We start from the raw sequence: 17,669 nt of genomic DNA on the forward strand, positions 1-17,669 counted from the left end.
TAAGAGGTTCTCTTTTTGGTCTGTGGCCTTCCTGTGTGTAGAAGGACTGTTTGGACTTTGGGACTGTTAAGCAGGTCTGCCGTTGCAGGAGTGCGTATCCTTGTCCGTCACCTTATTCAGTGCATTCACATGTAGGATGGCCAGTTGAAGACTGCACTTGTCTTTAATGCTTTTAGTGTACATCATCAAATTGCTTTCTAGAAAGATCGCCCCATTTTTAGTTACACTAGTAATACTCTTTTCCTGCATCTTTGGTAAGAAAAAAAGTAATACGTGTATATATTTTCATCTTTACCAGATTGGTAAGTGAGAACAATATAAGGAAGATATTTTCTAGAATGTCGTTCTATGTTTGTTACAGTGACTCCCCAAAGGATTTCTGTGTTAATGTGTTTTTCTCGGTACCAGCTTGTCTTTTATCAGCATAGGTTCTGATTATGTTTACAGACAGGGCTGGCCAAGAGATCAGGACTCTTCAGGATCTAGAGCCTGGCCAGCGCCGTGCGTGAGAGGCCCGCGCCCAGTCTGTGTGTGGGAGAAGCTGCAGGCTGAGCAGGATGGACAAGGCCTGCCATCCAGGCCTGCCAGCTGGCGTTGGCATTCCTGGGTTCAGGCCCCACGGAGGACAGAGCAGAGGCTTTGCAGAGGAGCGAACCTCAGGGTCCTCGAGTACTTGCTCATCATGTGACCTTGAGCCCTGAGGGAGGACCTGAACTGTGAGAGGAGTGGGAGTGGACGGAGCAGGAGGCAACCGGGGAAGGCGTTGATGTCGATAAGAGCCGATGAGCCTCAGGAAGAGGGAAAGAGGGTTAGAGAAGGAACTGCCCAGCACCATTGAGAAAGCAGCTGACCACACACAGTGGTGAGGGGAGAGAGGGCCCACTCATGAGGAAGAAACAAGTCCTGCTTGGCCTCAAGAAACCCACAGTTTGTGCACAGAGCCAGCTGTGTGAGGGGGCTCTCAGAGCCCAGAGCTGCCGGGCCATCAGAGCAAGCTGTTCCAGGGCGGGGTGGGTGGGTGGGGGTGGAATTGAGGAGAGAGGGGCAGCTTGCGTGGGCACATGGACACTGCCTGACATGTCTGGGGTGGGAGTCAAGAGGTGGTCTTGTGTGAGCTGGGTTTTAAAGTTTCGTTCATTCAGCAGTTACTTGTTGAGCACCTGTTTTGTGCTAGCCAAGCACTCACTCGAGGAGCTGTGCTTTTAGCAGCGAGCACGACAGACCAACACCACCCCTCCTCACCCTGTGAGCTGAGTCAGGACCCACCAGGTGGACGTGGCCTGGGTGGCAGGCAGAGAGAGTGAGTTTCAGGAAGAGAACTCACCGCTGAGAAAGAACTCTCGAGGAGCTTAGTCTTGGTAGAACTTAGGGCTGAGGCAGGACATGGAGGTGAGGCTCCAAAGGTCTTGGAAGCCAGGTTTGAAAGCATACATCACCTTGAAAGTTGGCTTTTATTCTACAGCTAGTGGGGAGCCACCCTTGGGTTGAAAGCTGGGGTGCTGTGAGAGGTGAGGGCAGAGAGAGGCTCCCGATTAGGAGGAGATGCGGAGAAGAGTTGGAGACTCAGCTGAGACCTGGGGAGAAATGTGAGGTCGGAGCAAAGGCACTGGGGTAGACTTTGAACAAATGGAATATAAATGGATTCAATAAATAAATGGTTCTGAGTAACTGAATCTCATACCACCCACAAATAATTATTATTTTATGAAAGATAAAGCAAGAAAGCTTCTGAAAGATAATGTGGGAAAGTATCTTTATGACCTTGAGATTAGCAAATGTTTCTTAAATAGGACAGAAAGGCTTTGGCCAAGAGGGAAGAGTGTGGAAAATGGGCAGCCTGGAAATCAGAGCCTCTCGTCATCAATAGCACCACGGAGGAGGGGTGACAGGGCGGCTAGCAGGGGACAGAGGGCCATAGGCTGTGTAGTTAAGAAGGACTCTTACCCAGGATATGGGAAGAACCCCTACAAGTCAGCTTAAAAGACTGAAAAATCAAGAGAAATTAGGCAAATGAAGATATCCAGTTGGCTAATAAGCAGATGAAAAGGTGCTCAGTCTCATTCATTATAGAGAAATGCAAACTACAATAACAGTGGCATCTGCCCCCCGGGTGGCTACAGTGGAAGGGCTTGATAAGTGTTGGTGGGAGCAGGGAGCACCTGGAGTCCTTTCCTTGACGAGAAGAGTAGGAATGGGCACCCGTCTTAGGAGAGCTGTTTGGCAGCATCTGCTGGAGCCCAACCTGTGCTGCCCGTGAGCCTGCGATTTGTCCCCCTCTGTCCAGGAGGCAGTGCAGGGACGCTCGTGGTGGCCTTACCGTAACCGCCAGGCCCTGGAAATAACCCAAATGTCCACCCTGTATGAGGGAAGCAGTCACTGCTGTCTGTGTGGACAGCAGACGGGTGTGGCGGCAAGGTTGTGAACGCAGAGTCTAGCTGGAGGAGTCAGACACAAGACGTGCCTGCATGTTGATGTCGTGCATATGAGTTCATGAGGAGGCACCAGTGGTGTGTTGGGAGCTGTGTGGCGGGCATGGCCCCATTGTGGTCCATATAGGACACTGGGGTTTGCGTTATGTTTTAAAACATAGGTTTAGAAAAGACAAAAGAATGTCTTTAATTTTATGCTTGGAAAATGGTCAGACAGCTATTGCCATGACCAATAATACTGATATCAGAAAAGGAGAGGGTTTGAAGAAAGATAAAGAATGTTTATGAAGAAATTATTTTTAAAAAGTCTGTTGCTCACAAAGGAGTTTATCCAGAGGGCCCTGAAGTCTATGGAAAGGCACTCAGTGTCTTTCTCGTTAGGGTCCATGAAGTGTCCAGTTGCTGAGAATGCCGCTGGGCTCCAGGTGGACTGGCGGAGCCTTGAGCTTGCCTAGGGCTTGTCCGTTGTGGGAGGCAGGGCTTGCTCTTTGTCAGGCGTGGGGCACTGGGGTGGGTGGCCGTCAGAGGAACTCAGCCTGCCACTGTCTAAAGGTATGTGGCTTTGGGTGAGACCCCTGTGGGCCATTGGTACTTCTCAGCCTCGCCCCCTGTGGAGCACCGCAGTTCAACCCGGGGGAGGGTATGTGCTCTGGACAGAGTCCCTGAGCTGCATCCCACCAGCCAGCTCTCCGCATCCCTTTGAGGTTGGTCCCTTGTCTGGACAAGAGAGTCATACCACTTTATCACCTTATGAAAGTTGCTTCTGATCATGTCGTTATTTTCCGTACTGATTTTTCATTTGAATGGTCTAAGTAGTTTGTCTCATTTTTCAAAGACTGGGCACTGAGCATGTGTGGGAGCATTGAATGGCGTTCTCTGGGCCTTTCCAGCTGGTGCCAGGTCCTTCTGTGTGTGCTCAGGGTGCGCTGAAGAAGTGTTTCTTACAAAAGTTGGTTTCGTCAGCTTGTGCAGCTCCTCCCCTGTCAGCTGATGTGGTATCACTTCTTAGTCCCCACTGTGACTAGGACCAACTGGCGGGTCTCACCAGAGCTGGGGCCCCAGCTGTGAGACACCTCATGATGTCAGTGCCCCCGAAAAGGCAGTCTGCACTGCCAGGTGTGGCGTAAAGGTGCTGTCAATTGTGAGACACTCCTGTTTCAAAGACCCTGAAGTGCAGAGGAAAGCCCACCTGAGGACCGATCACATACAGTAGATACTTCTGAATGTCTGACATTATAGTGTTTATTACGTCCCCAAGCAACAGGCGTCCATTTTTACAAACATAATTACACCTAAAAAATTAATAGCAGTTCCCAAATACCATCAAATGTCTACTTAATACTAGATTTCTATGTTGATACATGATCTGAACTGTGTTCCAGTGGTCATCTGAGGTCTTAGCTTCCCACCTTCACAATGTGTGCTCTTTAAACTGAGAGGTGACCCGTTTCTAAGCCTAGAGTATGTGCTGACAGCTCGCCTTGCAGGCATCTTTAATAAGCTTTTGGGTACCTTGCTGAGATCACGCCCCTGCCGAGGCCCTCCGTATCATCGGGAGTGTGAGCCACTGAGTCCTTTTGGGCACAGACAGCCCTTCCGCCTGTAGCTGAGCCACTGCCCTTGTTGTTATACCCCTTTCTCTTCCCTGTGGTTTTGCAGAATCTGGGTGGCTGCCGGGAGGGGCTTCTCCGAGCGCCCTCCTCACTGCCCGCGCCTGTGCCCCCAGGTCTCCGTGCCGCCCGGTGCCCTGGACTGCTGGGTGTTCCTGAGCTGCCTGGAGGTGCTGCAGAGGATAGAAGGGTGCTGTGACCGGGCGCAGATAGACTCGAACATTGCCCACACCGTGGGCTTGTGGAGCTACGCCACGGAGAAGGTAGCTGCAGAGTGCAGAGGGAGCCTGTCTGTGCCCCTGGGGTGGGGCTGGAGTTCGCTGTTGGGGAAGTGCTGCACACATGGTCCCTCCTTGTGGGTCTGGCTGCTTCAGGGGCGTCCAGTAGCAACATGGACGCGGTGGGTCCCTGCCAGTGTCTGACTCCAGTAGATGTCAGACACTTGCTGCACTCGTGCAAAAGGTGGACTCTGCACCAGGAATGAGGGTGGTGGAGACAAAGCAGGGTGAGCGTGAAACCTGTGCAGAAATCAGATGAGGACAGTGGTCCTGTGTGGGCAGCAGGAAAGCTTGGTGGCAATGCAGACAGAGTGGGGGACCTTGCAGCTTGGGAATGACCAGAGTCAGAGGCACTCACAGGATGATTGTGTAGAAGGTATGAGTTTGAAAGGATCATAGCAAGATGTATTTTTATATCCAGATAAAAATCTTTTGGGTAGGAAAGCTAAATTTCTTGCATTTAGAAGGATGTTAACTTTAAATTTGTAAATTCTGTACTGGTTCTTATAGCAGATTAATTGATATTTGGGGTCTATCTCAACAGCTGAAGTCCCTGGGCTATCTGTGTGGACTTGTGTCAGAAAAGGGACCTAACTCAGAGGACCTCAATAGGACCGTGGATCTTTTGGCGGGTTTGGGAGCTGAGCGGCCCGAGACAGGTACTTTTTGAAATGTACCCAAAAGCACCGAGAACGTGGGCTGTGCTTGTCATGTATAACTCAGATTCTGGCAGTAGGACTACTCACCATTTGGGAAATTAGACTCATTATTAGCTGACCAGATTAAGACACAGGATATTTTACCCTTTAATCACATAAAGAGATGTCAGAAATAGTTTAAGAAAGTATAAGCGTTCTTAAAACTGTGTCTGAGTTTCTGGTAGGCTTATATTGAGCTGGTCGGGACTTTGTACAGCCCTCATGAAGTTTAAATGCACCAGTCTCCTCCAGTTACAGGTGATTTATTTTTCTGATAATACGGCCAGCCAAAAGTCCTTTTATTGAGTAAATTGCTCCTAGGTGATAGAGCACTTTGAAAGGCGCATTACTGATTCTTTTAGCATAATGATAAGTGTGAGTTAGCAGGACTGTTGCTGACTGAAGCACACCTAGTGACCTGAGGGGACTCCCGCCGGCTCGGATCAGTTCCTCAGGGAAAGTGTGTGATGTGTGTGTTGCTCTGTTTCAACCTGAGACCACTTCACAGTATTCAGAAAGTAATTCAGTTCATTGTAGGATTTGTAATACACGCTTAACAACTTCTAGCCTCAGTTAAAGATAAAAGCATTGCACGAAGTGTTTAGACTATTTCATGAGTATATTAACGGGACAAGAACGTGAGCAGTAGTATGGTTTCAGCTGACATGGGTGTGCTGGTAGTTTCCGCAGCATCAGACGAAGTCCTGTACCTGTGACATTTGAGGCTGAACATAAAGTCATGGCTGGATGCAATGAAGGTGAATAAGGATGCTTATTTCTTTCTGTTTAAGCCAACACAGCTCAGAGTCCTTATAAGAAACTCAAAGAAGCGTTGTCATCAGTAGAAGCTTTTGAAAAGCACTACTTAGTAAGTATTTCAAGGGTTCCCTGTCCACTGGTGGCAGAGGACCTCTCTCTGTGAGACTTTGCTACGTTTGTAGCATTTTGGACTGGGAGTGAGCTGGTGTCGGGGACCTCCTTCTTCCTGGCCGGTTAAGTTTCCTCAGTGCCCTAGGGAATTGTCAATGCACCTGGAGTACTTGGTGGGTCAGTATCCACAGTGCCATAATTAGGCATAAAAGCATCCTTGGATATTTACCGTTCTGTTCCCCATGGGATTGCTCATTCAGTAGAGCAGAAATTGTAAGAAAGGCTAGTGAAGGATTTTCTGTATACAGAGGAACAGTTTGAACCTGAACAGGGCTTGTTGTACTTGATTTTAAAGGACTTAAATGTGGGCGTCTTAGAAAGCACTGCAGTAGCAGTCCAGTGGACCACCTGCGTTCCCAAGTCACGGTTAATTGGAGAGCATCTGACAGTTGCCTCTGTTACTCAAGAGAGTGAAAAAACGCTAAAAACGTTACCTGCATGTGGAAAATACACCAAAAAAAATTATTCTATGCCTGCTGAGTTTATGTTTCTTTCATTATTTTGCTTCATACTTTATATACAAGTTGATGACTTTGTATAAACCACTGTTTTGTAAAAACTCAAATAACACAAAAAAGTCCAGAGTAAAAAAATGTTATATTAATAAGGAAGTCTTTTGCTTCAGCTTTGGGTAAATGAATGTCGGGTCTGTATAGCATTAAATTTGAAGTACAGAGTTACTTGGTCTTTGCTTTTCCGCAGGACTTGTCCCATGCCACCATCGAAATGTTCACGAGTATTGGAAGGATTCGATCTGCTAAGCTGGTTGGAAAGGATCTGGCAGAGTTTTACATGTAATTAATTTTGAACTTTTCTCTGCATTTCAGACATCTCCCAAGTGTAGTAAGAGGTTTGTTATGTAGGAGTTAATATGAAGTGTACCTAACTTTGTAGAATGAAAATATAAACTGTTAACCAAACATCATTTTTTTAGACGATTCCTTCTGAATACCAGAGTTTATTAACGATAGTAATTGTTACTAATCTTTGTGTTTCTTTAATTAATTTGGTGAACTTTTACATAAATGTTACACGTATGTAGATAATGTGTGCCCTCTTGTATGCAGTATATGGTGTGTGTTCTACACCATTTTCCCTGGTTGCTCGTGAGTGTCCCTGCGAGGTCAGTGACGTGGAGTACGTGCATGTGTCACCTCCACTCCACGAGAGACACTGAGTTGTGAGTGCCCGAGAGCCGGAGTGTACAGAGATGGTGAATGTTTCTCATCTGGCTCCAGCTTCTGAGTTGGATTCCAGAGAAAAGACTCAAAACCTGGTATATTTCATATGTATTTGGTAAATAGCCTATCAAAGAAAAGAACCCTGGCTGGCAATGCAGCTGCTAATTCAAAGCACTGGAAAAGATACAAGTTATGAGGGAAAAGATGGTGGTTTTCTCAAAAGAAATATGTGTTTGAAGTGGTATCTGGATATATACAGTTTGTCATTTTATTAGATGAAACGGGAAAGAATAATTTATTGTAACTGGTTGAGTAGGCAGGGAAGGGATTAGTAGATCATCTAAGGGAACGTCCTGATGTTTTAGGTGTGGTTGGAGCAGCCAGCAGTCAGAGCTGAGGTGGGGCCTCTTGAGTCTCCATCTGGTGTACTGAGGAATGAGATTATTGGTTACTGGAACAAAGAAGCCATGTCCTCAGATGCTATGAGCTCAGCCCCCTGAGGCTGGCACTGCGGTGGGGTGACACTGGCCTGCTAACAGGAGACTTGGGTCCTGGTTCTGGTGTCACCATGGACTAGCCAGCTGGGTGACCCTCGGCCTGCATCTCTAGGGGCTGGGTGGCAGTGGTCTCGCATCCTGCACTACAGTGTACAAATCATTGGCTGGAGATACTAACTGAAGAAGTATGGAAGGTTCTGGCCCCTTCAAATGACAGGATGAGAAAGGACCAGAAAAGTCTAGAAAAACTGGCATTTGAAATTTGAGAATTTGGAAACTCTTACTGTTGCAGAGTAAGGTCCTGAGGACGAGGATGTTTTCCCAAGATGCCAGGAGAGCAGATGCTTGTTCACTGTTGGCCTTTATCCTGCAAGATCAGCAGTCCCAAGCCCTCTGGGAAAGGCCAGGGCATCCGTGTTGTCACTGAAGCTTGGGCAAGCTTCATTAATCATATTTTAAACTTTGGTTTGTTCTGAATATCTTGAGGTTTAAATTGGGCCTGGGAAGATGTTCTTTTATGTGATATGTGTTGCTATTTAAATCCTTCATGAAGTGAAGTGAAGTGAAGTCGTTCAGTCGTGTCCGACTCTTTGCGACCCTCATGGGCTGTAGCCTGCCAGGCTTCTCTGTCCATGGGATTTTCCAGGCAAGAGTACTGGAGTGGGTTGCCATTTTCTTCTCCAGGGGATCTTCCCGACCCAGGGATCGAACCCAGGTCTCCCACATTGCAGGCAGATACTTTACCCTCTGCTCAGGGCATTGGCCTGTGTTTTGGAGTTGGCCCAAGCTCCCATTGGTTGGTCCATGGAAACCACTCTGTTTTGGTCTGTCTTCAGGAGCTAGGGTGGCTTCAAGCCCAGGTTTCTAGCTTCCTCCATACCTGCTTCTGTGCTGGTGGGTACATCCTTCCCCTTCCTTCATGCTTGGCAGCCTCACAGCAGCTTGAAGTCATAAGCGATGCCCTCACACTCTTATCCAGAGACTGAACTCTGAAGGCCCTTCAGCTAGTGTAGGATGCTGGACAAACAGCGTGCATGGGGTTACCAGCCTGGCACGGTTCTCGGGTCTGGTTATGTGTTCCTGATTTTGTGTTCTTTCTCACCTTGGGGGCTGGGTTGGGGGCAGTGGTCAGGAGGACTCTGGATGGCACCAGTGTCGTGGTGTCGCTGAGATCACCAAGGGTGGGGAGCAAGCCATGAAAGGTCTGAGTTTGTTGATTATCGTGACCCCTTATGAAAGCTTCTGTTTGTTGATTTGCAAGGAGGAAGAAGTCTCCTCAGAAGGCAGAGATGTATCTTCAAGGAGCCTTGAAAAATTACCTGGCTGAGGGCTGGGCGCTGCCAATCACACACACAAGGAAGCAGCTCGCCGAATGTCAGAAACGCCTTGGACAGATTGAGAAGTATCCTTTAAGTCAAGTACATTCATGGAATAGGATAATTGCTGTCTGTCCGTATAGCAGCAGGGCCCACAGTCGCATGTCCGTAGGTGCCTGGATATTAGGAGAGGGAAGCCTGCCTTGACATGTGCCCCTGTTGGGTAGAAGCTGGTCAGGTGTCTGCCTGTCTGACTTGTGCGCGAGTCCCTAGGACCCTGGAGGAAGGGGTGCACCTGCCGGCTGCACCCCCTGGGACTGGGGGCTGTGTGTGCAGCGCCCCACCACGTGGTCCTCTCCGGCCCCTTGACTCTGCACTCAGCTACCTTCAGACCAGCAGCCTCCTGGCCAGCGACCAGCACCTGACCGCGGACGAGCGGGAGTACTTCTGCAGAGAGATCCTCAGCTTCGCCAGCCAGCAGAGGGACAGCCCAGGTGAGACGCATTTCTGAAACTTTGTTACAGGGACATCCCTGGTGGTCCAGTGGCTAAGACTTCACCTTCCCTTGCAGGGGCTTTGGGTTCAGCCTTGATATGGGAAGTAGGATCTCACATGGCACTCGGCCAGAAAACCCAAACCTTAAAACAAGCAATGTTGTAACAAATTCAATAAAGGCTTAAAAAAACTTTATTGTGAAAAATGTCAAATACCCTAGATAAGTAAAAAGAATAACACTGTATATAATAGGTGATGTATGCTGACCGCCTGGATTCCGCAGTTGCTAACATTTTGCTGCGTAGCACCCATGTGTCTATCTTCCTACTTTTTTCTTTGTGCTGAACTTAAGAGCTGCTCCAGACCACAAGGGCCACTCCACCTTGGGATAGTGTCACATCTTCTGAAAACAAGAGTGGTCTCCTAAACTCCTTGCCCACAGAAGGACAATGTTCTGGCTCGGGCTTCCAACTTAGCCCTCTTCAGGTCTCCCTCATTGTCTCAAACAGTGTTTTTATGATTATTTTATATTAAAAATCACTGGCCTGTACTAGTCCAATCAGGGATCACAGACTGCATCTGATTGTTACATCTCAGTTCTCCTTTACCATCTTCCCATCCTTTTTTTCCAGACACTGACCTTTTAAAATACAGGTTTTATTGAGATAGAATTCACATATCATGTCACGCCCCGTTTGCAGTGTGTAGCCTAGGGGTTTTAGTCTAGTCACAGGTATGTGCAGCCATCACCACCGTGAAGTTTAGAACACTTTTCCCTCAAAAGCAGCCCGCCCCATACTCATTTCCTCCCAACCTTCTCCCACCCCCTTCTCTCACACCCCCACCCCGCCAAGTCCCTGGGAGTCACTAGCCTGCCTTCTGTCTGAGGATACGTGTTATGGGTATTTCACGTAAATGGAATCATGCAGTGTGTGGTTTCTTGTGACCAGCTTATTTCACACAGCACATTCTCAGGATTCGCCTGTGTTGTAGCATGTGCCAGCGTTTCATTCCCTTTCGTGGCTGAATAGTATTCCATTGGATGGGTGGACCACACTCATCCCCTCAGCAGCTGCGGGTTGTAAGACACTGACTTCTGAAAGTCATAGAGCCAGGCGTCTCATAGACCAGCTCACCTTCGGAGGTTTGTTGTTTCCTTGTGGGCGTGTCCAACAGGAGAGTAGATCTGAAAGACTTTGCTTCTGAGTGTTCTAGCAAATATACTTTATACTCGTCGCTGTGTGGTAAGATTAGGTTTATGGTAATACTTAGCTTCTCACATTCAGTTCATCAAGATGAGGGTTTATTTTAAACAGCCACTGTCTCCATCAATGTGTCTTGGCGGCCATGACAAAGTGCTGTAGACTGAGTGAGTGGCTTCTGGAGGCTGACCGCCCAGGGCCACATGCCCTCACGGCCGGCTCCTGATGAGGCCTCCTCTCTTCCTGACTTGTCCTTTCATAACCAGGGGCGCAGGAGGAGAGACGACACAGGAGAGAGAGGGGTAGATTCAGAGACAGACAGGGCTCTCTGGTGCATCCTTCTGTCAGGGCATGACCATCCCTGACCTCACCCAACCCTAATAACTTCCCCCAGGGAGCCACTTCCAGTCACCGTCACCCTGCGGGGATCACATGCTGTCCACAGCCATTGCTGGCTGCTGGGTGCGCATCCCTCACACACAGCCATCTGGAGGGGCTCTCAGGGCCAGTGTGGCATTGGTTTGTGCATTAGTTTCTTCAGGGTGCCCAGACTGGCATCACAGGGCTGTGTGCCATGTCTGCTGTGTGTGAGACCATGGACTTCCACTTTTCCACCGTTCCGTGGCCTCTCCGTGAAGAAACTCTACTGTGCTTGTCCCTGTTTTCTTGTGGTTTTATCCGTCGATCTCAGCACAGCCTCCAGTTACTGGGCGTTTATAAATACCTCCCGGTCAGTCCAGCGGCCTGATGGGTTCTCTAGACGCATAGTGCTGGTGGAGGGTGCAGTGGATTTGCCCCTTTGGTGCCCGAGGGCTGGGACTTGCTGCCCTCCTGACTCCCTGCATCCTTAGCTGAGCCCCCAGGGTGGCACACACCTGGGCTTATTTATTGCCAGATGTAGGGGGGAACTCAGGTGTTTTCACTAGAGAACTTCTTGTGTGAGTGGGAGGGTGGTGGACTTCCTGAAACAGCTCTAGGAATTGGACTTACAAATCTCATTTTGAAATTGAGGAGTTAGTTGATCTGTATTTACCTTGGGTTTGCCAAAACGGGAGTTAGAGACCTTAAATTTCTTCAGGTTTTATGATTTCCAGGAGGTATCTGGGCATGTGCTCCTGTTCTGCTTTTTACAAAGTAACTGCATTTGACAGAGTAACTCCTTTTGGTGTGTGAAGATGGTGTGGGGTCGGGAGGGTCCAAACTGTCTCTGTCACCTGTCACTGCTTCCGGCCGGCCTGACTCTGAGCCTCTGACAGTGTGCCTGGGGAGTGAAACCTGTACTGTGCGTCCACAGGTCACAGGGTCGCCCTCCCCATGCACTCCTTCGCACAGCTGCGCGATCTCCGCTTCACCCCTGCCAACGCCGTGGTCCACGTGGGTGGCATCCTGTCTGTGGAGATAACTGTGTGCAGTCAGATGCCTGTGCCCATCCACGTGGAGCAGATCGCCATCCACGTCCACTTCAGCATCGAGAAGAACAATTACCGGAAGACCGCCGAGTGGCTCACCAAGCACAAGACAGCCAACGGAGTTGTTAACTTCCCGGTGGAGGCCTCACCCTTTCCCACATCCCAGAGCAGCCTCCCCGCGCTGGAGCTGTACGAGATGTTTGAGAGGAGTCCTTCCGACAACTCCTTGAACACCACAGGGATCATATGCAAGAACGTCCACATGCTCCTGCGGAGGCAGGAGAGCGGCACGTCTCTGGAAGCGTCCTCGGGCCTGGCTCTGGAGGACGGGGCCCACGTGCTGAGGTGTGCCGGCGTGACCTTGCAGCCGGGGCCCAACACCATCGTGTTCAGGACGCAGGTATGTGCCGAGCAGGAGCTGGCTTTGGGGCGGTTAGAACGGTGGTGCTTGCAAGCACCGTCTGGAGAAGCTGAGAGTCCAGTGATGGCCTCTGCTCCATTAGCCTGGCTCTGGTTTATCCTTATAGAAAAATAGATTGGTGTTTTGAAAAAAATCTTCTATACTTGCATAGTTGTAAGGCAGTCGATAAGTTGTGGATAAAGTTCTCAATGTAGATAATTATTTGTGTTCTCACTGGATTTAGACTTTTCCCCTTTGTATTAAAGTGCATCCTCATTTGTTAAAATGAGGATGTTTCAAAGAGGCAGCACTTTCACGTTAAACGTTCTTTTCCTTCTGTGGCGGCTCAGATGGATGTCAGAACAGTCTCTTCTGTCCGCTCGATATGAATCTCCCCCCTGCCCGCCCAGCCAGCGCAGCGTGTTCTGTTGGTTCCTCTGAGCCTGCACAGAGGCTGGGTCGGTGGAAAGTACTGCTGTTCGCCACACGTGTTTTCAGTCTAGTCCTGGAGCAAGTCTTAAATTTCATGCTCCGTGTCTCCATTGACTACCTTTTCCAGAAGAGAATGCCACAGATAAAGCTTGTTAAATTGAGAAAGCACTGTTAGAAGCATCAAGTCAAACTTAACCATCAGTTACTCACCCGGACCTCGACTAAGAGATTCTGAGGGATCTTTTGAAGAGCCCAAATGTAGACGTGTTAGCACAGAGCAGCAGGATAAAGAGGGTGAGAAGAAGGGACCACTATGGCTCAGCCTTCGCTTGAGAAGCTCGTTGTCACAAGTGGGGACGACTGTGCCAACGCTTGTCTTACCCGTAGGCCAGGGAGCCGGGAACGTACACGCTGCGGCAGTTGTGCGCCTCGCTGGGCCCAGTGTGGTTTGTGCTTCCTCACATCTACCCGCTGGTGCAGTACGACGTGTACTCACAGGAGCCGCAGCTGCTTGTGGAACCACTGGCCGGTGAGGGGGCCTGGGTGGGTGGGGCGCCGTGCGGATGGATGTCTGAGGGCCCGGGGCGGGCGGGGCCGGGGTGGGCAAGGCGCTGTGCAGATGTCAGGGCTGCGCTTTGCTCCTTTACTGGAGGGAGTCACATAGGAGGAGGCTTTCTCCTGCATCACATTCCAGTCCTCTGCGACCGTGTCCTCTCTAGGTGACAATGTTGGGAGCATCGTGGAGGTTTTGCCTGGGAACTGTGGCTCTTTTGTTCATCTGAGTACTTGCTTCTCTGTAATTGCTGCTTTCATGTTTACTAAACATTCTGTATCTAAAAATATGAAAAATAAGAGAAAAGTTGGCTAAATCAGCTGATGTCTGCTGCATGGAATTTAATCAGTAAATATTACAGTTTCCTGCTTAGAATTCCAAAGGCTAAATACTAGATTTAGTTACGATCTATACTGTGATCAAAAGTCTTTTCCATTCCGAGTGTTGATTAACCTTGACCCCTGGCATGGCATTTGAGAATTCAGTGCTGCTGTCCTTTTTGTTAAGTTCTCAAATTAGGAGGGCTTGGCATAAACGAATTATTGAAGACAACATGGCTCTTCAGTAAAACACTAACGATCAAGTGTCTCAGTTAATGGCTGGGAGCAGTGTATTTATTTGCTCATTTCTTCCATTTGTGGAAAAAAAATCAAGGAAAGCTTTTTTGATGTTTAATCTCTTCAAACTCCCCATTTTTACACTGTTAAACTACTCCCTTGACTTCCTGGAAAGGCCCTCAGATGTGGAGCACAGAGTCTCACAAATGATTCTTCGTCAGAGAGCCTTTTGTGAGGAAGGCTGGGCCGTGTGGCTGGGAGGTGCCGGCTTGCGCCTCTGCCCTCCTCTGGGCCCATTCCTCACCGCCTCTCACCTCCCCCTCCCTGCTTTTTGTCAGCTGTTCCTCCTCCTTGTGTCTTGTCTGTTGCTTCTTCCTTCGGCCTTCCCTGGAGCCAGTTCTCAGAAACCTCAGCCCATTCCCTCCCCTCTATTTCCATCCAGGAGAAAATGTAGCTGTATCTTCTGCCAAGCTGTTTCTGAACCAAAGATCTGGAGGAGGCCTGACCTGAAAAAGCCAGAGGAAAATCTGAATAGCAGCAGCACATGCAATTTCACTAGTTTTTTTCTTTAGTGTCGTTATTATCTGATTCTCTCTTAGTAACTGACAAGCAGGTACATTGTGAGAACCTCATAGACATGGTTGCCACCATGACCCCTAGCTTTCTGAACCGAGGTGGTGATGAGGTTCCCCCAGGCTCACAGATTATTCTAGGCAAGGGCCCCTCAGCTCTGCAGTCTGTGTAATTGAGATGAGAAGTGAGGGTGGACGGGTGGACACTGAATGAATGGATGGAGTATTTAGAGTGAACAGATCTTTTCTAGAAGAGAAAACACACTCTTCTAACTTACAGTAGGCCTTCCATTGGTCCTCTTGGTTGATAGCAATGCTAATTGCAGTCTTTTTCCCTTTAGATAGCCTTTTGGCTGGTATTCCTCAGAAAGTCAAGTTCACTGTCACTACTGGCCATTATACAGTAAAAAATGGAGACAGCCTGCAGCTCAGCAATGTAGACGCTATGCTTATCCTATGTCCTGAGGAGAACAGAGCTGTGATCTACTCTAACACAAGAGGTAAGGGGCACTCACGGGTGAAGGCAGGCCTTTGGCCTTGGTGCACACCATCAGGCTCTAAGGCTCTGTCATCCGCCGCATCCTCAGGTGGCATCCAAGCACCTGTCTCCTTGCAGCTCTCTGCTGGCAGCGTTCCGCCTGTAGGTGGACAGTAACCCTGCCCCAGACGTGGCGTGGCATCTGAGGGGATAGACATAGAACTGTGTGGCACCCTGCGGCCAGGCGGTGTGCACCTTGCTACAAGTCTGTGATGCAGCATTACCTCCTGGCTCGTGCTCCCTGGCGATGCCTTGGTGGCCTCCAGCCTCCTTCCACCCCCCTCAACTTGCCTTTGCAAAAAACAAAAGCAAATCAACCTTTGAAGGCACTGGTTGGAAGCCCTAAAAAAATCCCATCTCCTGCAGTCCCCAGCTTTGAGGTTAGAGACGGAAGGATTCAGCACTCTTCCTGAGTGGGGGTTGGTCTGGTGGTGGGATGGGGTGGGCCACATCACGCCGGGACACAGGCCATCTCAGGTGGGCTGTGAGGGAGTGTCTCTTTTCTTTCTTCAGATGGAGCAGAGTGACAGTTCTCTGAGCCCAGCTCTACCAGACAGCTCTCATGCAGTGCTGCTTTGTCTCACGGGATTCTGTTCCTGATTTTCCTGTCTCTCTTCCTCTGTAATCCTTCCTGGTTACACCCTTGCACGTGTGTACATGCAGCAGGAGCTGGGCTGGAACTTCACTACAGGGCTGTCATCTACAAGAGGAGAAAGGAACAAGGAAACGGAGGCACTGTGTTAAAGGTGACTTTTTCTCTTTCCTAGAAAAGGTTTGTGACGCGCTGCTCCGGGTTCAGTCATCCGACAAGGTCACGAGCATCAGTCTGCCGGCTGCGCCCACATATCACCTGATCGAATTTGAACTGGAAGTTCTCTCTTTACCTTCGGCTCCAGCAGCAGGAGGGGAGAGCACCCTGCTGGGGGTGACAGAGCCCCACGGGAAGCATAAGGACACGCAGAAGACTGGCCACTGCATGGCTACCACGGACCACAAAGTAAGGAGGGACTGGAGCTGTGCAGCCTGTGGGGGCAGCTTCTGCCTGTCCTCCTTGATTTGAAGATAGCACATTCGAAATGACTTCTGTTGAGGGGGCAGATTTCCCAGTTGCTAACACCACAGGTTCTGGTTGGGTTTAGCATTTATATCTGTGAATCAGCCTTCCTTAGATAAGGGGTACATCTTTCAAAGACAGAGACAAACAGGCTGTTAACTTTTCTGTCCCACCTTGAGGAAGGACAGTTCACTGTAAGAGGTACAGGTTTTGTTTAGAAGGCAGTAGTTTTGCCTCTGTGGTCCGTTTGTCCTGGTGATTAGGCTAGATGGAGTTCTGTGTCTTGGTGTGCTTCACTTTTTGTTCCCTGAAAGATCACATCGTACTTAGCAAGGAAGACGTGCTATCATTTTATCCTTTGATATGGGTATTTATTGATTGTTATTTGAGAGATTCATAACGTTAGTCCTAAGTCCACAGTCCATCAGCTCGTAGAACCTGCACTTGCATCATGCTTCCTCTGATTCTGTCCATGTCTTGTAACACAGATATCTGTTCTGAGGGCTTTTGAACAACCCAAGGGTTGAAGTGTATACTTGTGGTCCCACGGGACTGTCTTTCTGGCATACTTTTAAAAGCTGCTGCCTGAGAGTCTAGCTTCCAAACAGCCTGAATGTAGTTGCTGAGATCCTCCCTTTTGGGACAGTGACAGGTCCTGGCGCATCCTCAGCTTCTGGAGCCATTGAAAATATAATAGGCTGCTTGGGCAAACACAGAGACAGCCAAGAGCTGGGGCAAAGCGGACCGTTTGTCTCCTGCGTGAGGCCTCTGTCAGGACTGGGAGAGGTGGTTGCTTCAGCCACTGTGTAGACACTGACACAAAGTCAGGCAAAACAGAGGAGCGGAGGAGCGTGTTCCAGAATGAAAGAGCGGGTAACGCCTCAGCAGAAACCTTAATGAAACAGAGATCAGTAATTTATCTGATAAACAATTCAAAGTGATGGTCATAAAGATGCGTATTGAACTGGGAGAAAAATGGACGAAAACAGCAAATAAAGAGAGAGAAGACATAAGAAAGTACCGAATAAAAGTCTCAGAGCTGAAGGGTACAATGCTGCTGCTGCTGCCAAGTCGCTTCAATCGTGTCTGACTGTGTGCGACCCCATAGATGGCAGCCCACCAGGCTCCCCCGTCCCTGGGATTCTCCAGGCAAGAACACTGGAGTGGGTTGCCATTTCCTTCTCCAATGCTTGAAAGTGACAAGTGAAAGTGAAGTCGCTCAGCCGTGTCCGACTCTTAGCAACCCCATGGACTGCAGCCTACCTGGAGTGGGGTGCCATTGCCTTCTCTGAAAGGGTACAATAGATGAGCTGAAAAATACACTAGAGGGGGTCAGCAGCAGACTAGATGCTGGAAGGGAGGAGCACAATGTACTAAAATGCTGGGGGGAAAAAGACTTCCAACCAAGAATATGTGGCAAAGTTGTTATTCAGAATTGAAGGAAAGATAGAGTTTTTCAGACAAGTAAAAATTAAAGGAGTTTATCACCACTAAACTGGCCATCTAAGAAATGTTAAA

General features: G+C 49.0%; 1 protein-coding gene across 4 annotated transcripts in view; it reads left to right on the forward strand.

Moving 5' to 3' along the window:
- TRAPPC10 (trafficking protein particle complex subunit 10) overlaps positions 1–17,669 on the forward strand; it is a 75,806-nt gene that overhangs the window by 41,382 nt on the left and 16,755 nt on the right. For 3 of the 4 annotated variants that reach the window (XM_055569777.1, XM_055569779.1, XM_055569780.1), the window contains 10 exons: positions 4,156–4,302; positions 4,862–4,976; positions 5,807–5,883; positions 6,648–6,739; positions 8,885–9,025; positions 9,321–9,433; positions 11,931–12,445; positions 13,265–13,406; positions 14,901–15,059; positions 15,865–16,094. In XM_055569777.1, coding sequence (XP_055425752.1) covers positions 4,156–4,302; positions 4,862–4,976; positions 5,807–5,883; positions 6,648–6,739; positions 8,885–9,025; positions 9,321–9,433; positions 11,931–12,445; positions 13,265–13,406; positions 14,901–15,059; positions 15,865–16,094 — 1,731 coding nt within the window. The remainder of the gene's footprint in view (positions 1–4,155; positions 4,303–4,861; positions 4,977–5,806; positions 5,884–6,647; positions 6,740–8,884; positions 9,026–9,320; positions 9,434–11,930; positions 12,446–13,264; positions 13,407–14,900; positions 15,060–15,864; positions 16,095–17,669) is intronic. The other variant, XM_055569778.1, reaches the window with a different exon arrangement.

Source organism: Bubalus kerabau, chromosome 2, assembly GCF_029407905.1.
Source record: "Bubalus kerabau isolate K-KA32 ecotype Philippines breed swamp buffalo chromosome 2, PCC_UOA_SB_1v2, whole genome shotgun sequence".
Lineage (NCBI taxonomy): Eukaryota > Metazoa > Chordata > Mammalia > Artiodactyla > Bovidae > Bubalus > Bubalus kerabau.